Source organism: Molossus molossus, unplaced genomic scaffold, assembly GCF_014108415.1.
Source record: "Molossus molossus isolate mMolMol1 unplaced genomic scaffold, mMolMol1.p scaffold_m16_p_8, whole genome shotgun sequence".
Lineage (NCBI taxonomy): Eukaryota > Metazoa > Chordata > Mammalia > Chiroptera > Molossidae > Molossus > Molossus molossus.
The window spans coordinates 75,702,672-75,711,705 of record NW_023425402.1 but is presented as its reverse complement, the minus strand read 5'-3'; the positions used below and the strand labels follow the sequence as shown (position 1 = coordinate 75,711,705).

Here is a 9,034-nt window from a genome sequence, read left to right as displayed (position 1 = left end):
ATTAATGTGAATTATCCAAAGCATGCTTTAATTTTCTTACATGCCAGGCACTCTATGAAGCACATAACATACCTCAATATTAATTGCAACAACATTCTTTCTCTTTGAAAACCTTTCAATTGTGATCTGCTTATAGATCATTTGTATTGCTCATGATTCGGTTTTCCTGAAATAAATATTCTGTCCTATTTTGTAATAAAATTATATGGTTAATTTTCATGTATCTTTGCTGCATCAAGGAATAAACATAAAGCCCCTGCAAAAGTCCTTCATCTTTGCTTCCATTACCCTTTCTCATAAAGCCTAGAAATGTCCATTTACCTATTTTGCCCCAAATTCTGGAGTTCTATCCTTAATCTGGTGCATATTCAGACTGTAAAAATTTTACTAGAAGCATTCATGTGCTAAAAAACTGCTGTCAGGGAAGCATGCAATCATTCATATATTTACCCCTTTTCAACATAGTCTGTTCTCTAATCACTAATGTGCAATTTGGATGATTTTACTATTCTAGGGAACGCAGATGTATTTCCTCAGGCAACAGTTTACTTTTCTTCTGAAAGTGTCCTGTATGGGGTAACAATTCTGATATGTTATGCTTACATATACACTCTAAGAGGTTAATGTTCTGTAGCTAATACTTTGGTATTGTTTGCATGTACCTAGATAATTATTTCAGGGCAATGATTTATTTACCTTATACATCTAATAATGCATTTGTCTAAAAATGCTACTATGCTACTTGTCCTGTGTAGCAACTGAAGCAAAAACAACAAAAATATTATATAAAATAGGTATTCTAAAGTAATAAATTATATCATTCTAAAGCTTTCAAGTATATTGATTTTACTTCATAGGTACAGAGGAAGGAAGAAGCATGGATGAAATATAATTTCCAAGAATATAACTTGATGATTTCTCAACAGAAGCTAGAATATAGATATCTTTTAAAGGCTTTGAAATATCTCCAAGACAAAGAAAAACAATGTAACTTTGGGGCAGACTTTAAAGCTAAAACTTTAGTGAAGGCCTTGTTAAAGTAAATGCCCACTGTGCTCCATTTAAAATTCTTCTCATAGTCCCACATCTTGAATAATCATAAATTGATCATAAAAATAGACCTTTGGCCTGGCTGGTGTGGCTCAGTGGTTGAGCATCGACCCATGGACTGAAAGGTCCGGGTTCAATTTCCAGTCAGGGCACATGCCCGGGTTGTGGGCTCGATCCCCATTAGGGGGTGGGCAGGAGGCAACCGATCAATTATACTCTCTCACATCGATGTTTCTACCTCTTACTCCATCTCCCTCCCTTTCACTCTAGCTAATGATCAATTATATATATATATATATATATATATATATATATATATATATATATATATTTGTATATATTTAAATAGGCCTTTGTCCCAAGTCAAAATTAGAAAACTGAAAGAGTATAAACAATTTTAGGAATTTAAAACTAAAGATGAGTATTAATCAGAATCAACAACTCAAAATCTTAAAACATTTGTCAAAAAGTCAAGGGGCAAAATAATTATAAAAACGAAAGGCAATATTTTGTAGTTTTCAAAATGAGACTTGTTAGTCAGTAGAGATAAACTTGATGTTGATGTGTGATAATTTTGGTATAATAAATGCAATTGACCACCAAAATTATCATACATGTGACATGTGCATAATAATTATAAAAATGAAAGAGAAAGAGAAATAATTCTAGCAGCTGAACTTGGAGGAAATAAAAGAGTTCTTAAAAAGCTCTAATTAATATACTCAGAGAAATTGAAGGTGACGTTACTCTTATGAAACATAGGAAGCAGATTATGAATAAGAAATATTCTGGGGAAAAAAAGAACCATTGAAAAATACTGAAAATAAAGCTAATGTTTATAATTCCTTTATGTGTGAAATAAAAATAAACCTATGTGTGTGAAAATAAGCCAATAGATGATAGATAGATAGATAGATAGATAGATAGATAGATAGATAGATAATTGATTGATAGGTAACCCAGAGAAATTTCTGTAATTTTTTCACAGTGCTAATGTAAACATAAATCACTAAAAGTCTATTGTTCAAAGGAAAAACTAGGTCATTATATACACTAGAAGATTGTTTCTTAAAGTGTGATATGTGAGCTATTTGTATCGGAAACTATTAGATGTTTTAAAAATGAATACAATTTCCCAGATCCAGAAAGCACCCACTACGTCAGAATTTCTATAAGTAGAGATAAAACAGATACATTTTAATAGGGGTTCTTAGGCACTCTTAAGCTTACTACAGTTAATACTATATTAAAGCCATTTAAAAGAATAAAAAAATTAAATAACTTTCAGACATTTTAATACTTTCCTGAATTTTAGAACTATTTTCAAAAACTATATATATATGACTATAGTTACATGTCTGTCATCTATCCATCTATATCTTGCAACTGTAAAGGAAAGCTTTTTTTAAAAAAAAAACATTTTATCTTTATTGATTTTAGAGAGAGAAGAAGTAAGAGGTAGACAGATATAGAAACATTGATGAGAGAGAACATCGATTGGCCGCCTCCTGCATGCCCCCAACTGGGGATCAGGCCCACAACCTGGGCATGCGTCCTGACCGGGAATTCAACTGGCAACGTCTTGGTGCATGGGTCAATGCTCAACCATTGAGCCACACTGGCCAAACAAAAAGCTTTTTTATTCTGCTATAATCTCCATATTAAACTTAATGTCTATGAAAATATTTGTCTTATTTGAACTATTTGCTAACTTTATCTCATTATACCAAATTCTAAAATCCAGGAAGTATATTTAATTATGAGCTAGCTTAGTGTATGGCAAATGGCGTGTTCATTAAATGTTTTATAAATGATGAGTTTAGATGTTTACTGTCCAACATTTTATCCACTAGCAATATGTGTTTATTGAGCACCTGAAATGTTGCTTGTATATGAATTTCCTATAAAAAAATAAAACATCTCACTAATATTTTCTATAATAATTGCATATTGAAATGAGTCATTTAAGGGTGGCATAAAATACAAACAACTAACACCATTTTTAGTGTGAGTTCTCCCAACTATCACTAGTTATTTTTTTAATTTTCTCTAAAATATCTTTTTATGGTATATTGAAATCTATTCCAAAGCTATAGATTTATGTTTTTGTTTCCTAATCAGAAAATCCTTTTCATTAAGTACTAAGTCTCTTGAGTTTTAAGCAACAAATTTCTAATGGACACATGCGAAAAAACTAGTGAATGAAGAACATCTAAAACTTTACCTTTGTATTCACCCTTTCTTGCCTCAAAACTACTAACAACATATATATATATATATATATATATATATATATATATATATATATTTGAAGAATTAGGTAAAATGAAGAAGTATTGTGCCATCATTCTTACATGAAAGCATCAGTGTTTTTAAATCATTTCAAGTAAAAGAAGAGACATGATTTCCTCTGGGAAAGAAGATACTAGGAAGAATATGTATGACTATATTGATTTGTTACTACATACGTTTATTTGTACTTGTAATACAAACACAGATATTGATTTTACTTTTCCAAAGAAATATTAAGTTTCATTAATTGTAGGTGGAAAACACAGAAATACTTTTCAATTATAATGTTACAATGTTGATTGATCACTCTTTTTTCCTCCTCTTCAGTTTCCCAATTCCATTCAATTCATTTTACTATTCTATAATTTCAATAAGCAAACACTGAATACATAATACCACAGTTTAAAATTATGTATGCACGAACATACATGATTCCTCAATGCCCAATATTCAGATTGGTATTAACAGTTTTTCACAATGACATTAATGTTCACCATATATCAGAATAGGAGAAGTGGTCTAAAGGCTGTCCTAATCAATTTACATCAAACACCAATCTATATCCTTAATAGACAGGAATATATCACTAGGTAACAAAATACAATTTACTATTTCTGTGTAGCCATTTACCATTTTTCAACTTAATACTAAAAAATAATTTTATAATTTATTCTATTCTCTCTCTCTCTCTCTCTCTCTCTCTCTCTCTCTCTCTCCTCTCTCCCTTTCTCTCTCTTCTTTCCTTGGTTTGGGTTTTCATTTTCAATCAACAAGTGTGATGGACTGTTAATTTCTTCCTTATCTGCTATTTGAAGGATCTTTCATCATTGCCCTTGTCATGCTTTAGTATTTTGGAAAGAATACTTACATTAATTACGCTTGGAAGAAAGGTTATTTTAATTATAAACAAAAGAAAATGTCAAAAAAATTAAAGTGCCAATATTATAACTAGAATTGAATTTAGAGAAAATATAGATGAAGAAACAGAGGCGATATGTATGGTCCATATATAACCACACTAATTTTGGAATTCTGTGTATAAATCTGAGATATGAATCAAAGTATTATAATGCCATAGTATTTTATTTGAAAAGTCTGTTTAATAAATCATTGCAGCATTATCATTGTACATTTCCAAGAGTACATCTGGGCCTAATTTCTATGGGAAATATCTTGTATGATTTGAAATTTTTCTTTTCCTTTGTTTTAATGAGTAAGGAAAAACTCTCGTCTTTCAGACTTTCCAGTTTTCATCTTTTAAAACTAATGCGTGATGTTTGATAAGATTCACCTGACAGTAAATATTAACAAGTACTGCGCACGCGGATGTGCATGCCCCTCCCGCGGCTGTCTGTGCTCCGATTGGTTGGCACCTGCAGGATCCATTGAAACTTGACAGTTAAATCTCCAGTTGGGAGAGGGCAGCGGGTGATAGGAAAAGAGATTGTGCAGAGGTGGGATCATGAAGGAAGAGATAAAGGGAATTCCTGTACGAGTGGCACTTCGGTGTCGCCCTCTGGTCCCCAAAGAGATTAGTGAAGGCTGCCAGATGTGTCTTTCCTTCGTACCTGGGGAACAGCAGGTGGTGGTTGGTACCGATAAATCCTTCACATACGATTTTGTGTTTGACCCCTCTGCCGAACAAGAAGAAGTCTTCAATATGACAGTAGCACCACTCATAAACGGCCTATTTAAAGGATATAATACAACCGTCCTGGCCTATGGACAGACTGGTTCTGGGAAAACCTATTCAATGGGAGGTGCTTACACTGCAGAGCAAGGGAATGAAGCAACAGTTGGGGTCATTCCTAGGGTAATACAACTGCTCTTCAAAGAAATTGAGAAGAAGAGTGACTTCGAATTTACTCTGAAAGTGTCATACTTGGAGATTTACAATGAAGAAATCTTGGATCTTCTATGCCCATCTCGTGAGAAAGCCTCTCAAATAAATATACGAGAGGATCCTAAGGAAGGCATAAAGATTGTGGGACTCACTGAGAAGTCTGTTTTAGTTGCCATGGATACTGTTTCCTGTTTGGAACAGGGCAACAACTGTAGGACTGTGGCCTCCACAGCTATGAACTCCCAGTCATCCCGGTCTCACGCCATCTTTACAATCTCCATGGAACAAAGAAAAAAAACTGACAAGAATAGCAACTTTCGCTCCAAGCTGCATCTTGTAGACCTTGCTGGATCAGAAAGACAGAAGAAAACCAAGGCTGAAGGTGATCGTCTAAAAGAGGGAATTAATATTAACCGAGGCCTCCTTTGTTTGGGAAATGTAATCAGTGCTCTTGGAGATGACAAAAAGGGTGCCTTTGTGCCCTATAGAGATTCCAAGTTGACTCGACTGCTTCAAGATTCTCTAGGAGGTAATAGCCACACTCTTATGATAGCCTGTGTGAGTCCTGCTGACTCTAATCTAGAAGAAACATTAAATACCCTTCGCTATGCTGACAGAGCAAGAAAAATCAAGAACAAACCTGTTGTTAACATTGATCCCCAGACAGCTGAAGTTAATCATCTGAAGCAACAGGTACAACAGCTACAGGTTTTGTTGCTACAAGCCCACGGAGGTACCCTGCCTGTGTCTATAAATGTGGAATCATCAGAGAATCTACAATCTTTGATGGAGAAGAATCAGTCCCTGGTCAAGGAGAATGAAAAATTAAGTCGTGGTCTGAGCGAGGCAGCTGGTCAGACAGCTCAGATGTTGGAGAGGATCATTTTGACAGAACAAGCAAATGAAAAAATGAATGCCAAACTAGAAGAGCTCAGGCAGCATGCAGCCTGCAAAGTTGATCTTCAAAAGCTAGTGGGGATTTTGGAAGACCAGGAATTAAAAGAAAATGTAGAGATGATTCGTAACCTTCAGCAACTGGTTACCCAGATACCAGATGAAACTGTTGCTTGCATGGCTGCAGCTATTGATACCGCAGTGGAATCAGAAACACAAGTGGAAACCAGTCCACAGACCAGCAAGTCTTTGGATGGCTTCACCACTCAACATGCTCTACGTCAAGCTCAGATGTCTAAGAAGCTGGTTGAATTGAATAAAGCCCTTGCACTGAAAGAGGCCCTGGCCAGAAAGATGACTCAGGATGGCAGCCAACTACAGCCCATGCAGTTTCAGTACCAGGATAACATAAACAATCTAGAATTGGAAGTCCACAATCTGCAGAAGGAAAAGGAAGACTTGCTTCTTGAACTTCAGACAACAAAGAAAGATGTCAATCAAGCTAAATTGAGTGAGCGCCGCCGCAAACGCCTCCAGGAGCTAGAGGGCCAAATAGCTGATCTGAAGAAGAAACTGAATGAACAGTCCAAACTTCTGAAGCTGAAAGAATCATCGGAGCATACTGTCTCCAAACTGAACCAGGAGATACGGGTGATGAAAAACCAGCGGGTACAGTTAATGCATCAGATGAAAGAGGATGCTGAGAAGTTTAGACAGTGGAAGCAACAAAAAGACAAAGAAGTAATCCAATTAAAAGAACGAGACCGAAAGAGGCAATATGAGCTGTTCAAACTGGAAAGAAACTTCCAGAAACAGGTTAATGTGCTTAGACGTAAAACTGAGGAGGCAGCAGCTGCCAACAAGAGGCTCAAGGATGCTCTCCAAAAGCAACGAGAGGCTGTGAATAAGAGGAAAGAAACTCAGAGCCATGGAATGGAAGGAGCTGCAGCCAGAGTGAAGAGCTGGCTTGGAAATGAAATTGAGGTTATGGTCAGTACTGAGGAAGCCACTCGCCATTTGAATGACCTTCTTGAAGACAGAAAGATCCTGGCTCGGGATCTGGCTCAACTCAAAGAAAAAAAAGAATCTAGGGAGAACCCACCTCCTAAACTCCGGAGGCACACATTCTTACTTGCTGAACCGCATGGTCAAGTTTCTGAGTTAGAGGATTCCACTACAAAGCAGATCGAAAGCCTAGAGACTGAAATGGAACTCAGGAGTGCTCAGATTGCTGACCTACAGCAGAAGCTTCTGGATGCAGAAAGTGAAGACAGGCGAAAACACCGCTGGGAGAACATCGCTACCATTCTGGAAGCCAAGTATGCCCTGAAATATTTAACTGAAGAGCTGGTCTCCTCCAAAATACAGGTCAGCAAGCTTGAGAGCATCCTGGAAGAGAACAAGGCCAGCTGTGCTGACATGCAGAAGATGCTGTTTGAGGAACGAAATCGCTTTGCTGAAATAGAGACAGAGTTGCAGGCAGAGCTGTTCAGAGTGGAGCATCAGCACCAAGAGAAGGTGCTGTACCTTCTCAGCCAGCTGCAGCAAAGCAAAATGGCAGAGAAGCAGCTGGAAGTGTCAGTAAGCGAAAAGGAAAAACAGCTGAGGGGCACACTGAAGTGTCAGGAAGGACTTGAGAAGATGCGAGAAGTGTGTTTGCAAAATGAACGATTTTTCCCAGACAATAAAATCATAAACCAAGTAGCCAGAAAACAAAGTCTTCATCTTTCTAAGGATACCCTTCCATCTCCAGACTCTTCCTTTGAATATATCCCACCTAAGCCAAGGCCTTCTCGTTTTAAAGAAAAACTCCTAGAGCAAAGCATAAACATTGAGGATCTAAAATATTCTTCAGAGAATTCTGTGAATGAGCCTGAGGATAGTGATATTGATGCTGGGGATGATAAGGAATGGAAGCCGACAAAATTATTTAAGGTGTCGAAGAAGAACATCCAAAGGTGTTCCTGCAAAGGCTGGTGTGGGAATAAGCAGTGTGGGTGCAGGAGACAAAAGTTGAACTGTGGCATGGACTGCAGCTGTGACCTCACAAAGTGTAGGAACCGTCAGCAAGGCAAGGATAGCTTGGCCACTGTTGAGTGGACCCAGGATTCTGAAGTCTCCTTGAAACTGGAGGATCCCACAGAGGTGGCTGCAGGATTGAGTTTCTTCAACCCCGTCTATGCCACTCCCAACAGCAAAATCCTGAAAGAGATGGGTGAGGTGGAGCAGGTTCTGTTAAAGACCACTCCGGCTGCGTCTTCCCTGGGTCTCCCACAGTTGAAACATGTAGTCACAGAATCCCAAGAAAATAAAGCTCTGGGGAAGAAAAAGAAACGAGCTCTGACCGGCAATGTCAGTTTCTTCTCTGGCTGCTGCCCTATGGAAGAAGAGGACCCCTGAATTTGGACTCATCATCTCTGCCCCAGTCTGGCTTCAGAGAGGCCTTCTGGTTGCAGTCAGAGGGGATTTTTAATGACTCCACTAGATTTGAAGTTTCTTGCTGTTGAAAAAAGGGACAGCATGTTACTGAAAGGGAAGAAATTTCTGTTGAATGTTGGCCCTGTCTCCAGACCTCCAGTCCCAGACTATTACTGTCTTCTCCAGAAGGGTGCTAAGCTACCTGTTGAAGAGAGAACCAGCTGACCTGCTGTGTCTTCAGGAACCAGGCCCCAGTAGAGGCAAGCTCCTTCTGATTTGCTACAAGTCAAGGCTGTCTCCCAGTGAAGATGAGACCAGGGCTATTTTATCTCTAGGTTGCCTCAGCCTAATGGCAGAGCCTGGCATGTGTGGGAGGCCTGGCCCCTGTCTTTCACTCCACCTCAGGAATGGGGTCTCCATGATGTTGAGTTAAATAAAATATTTAAAAATGTTAATGTTTTAATCATATAAATAAATAAAGCTAAATAATATTAACAAGTATATGGAGAACAAACAGAAAGTGAATGCCTAATAGCT

General features: G+C 37.7%; 1 protein-coding gene across 1 annotated transcript; it reads left to right on the top strand.

Moving 5' to 3' along the window:
• Positions 1-4,804: 4,804 nt before the first annotated feature.
• On the top strand, positions 4,805-8,479 carry LOC118621857 (chromosome-associated kinesin KIF4A-like). Its single transcript, XM_036249259.1, has one exon. The coding sequence runs from the start codon at positions 4,805-4,807 to the stop codon at positions 8,477-8,479; it is 3,675 nt and encodes a 1,224-aa protein (XP_036105152.1).
• Positions 8,480-9,034: the final 555 nt, after the last annotated feature.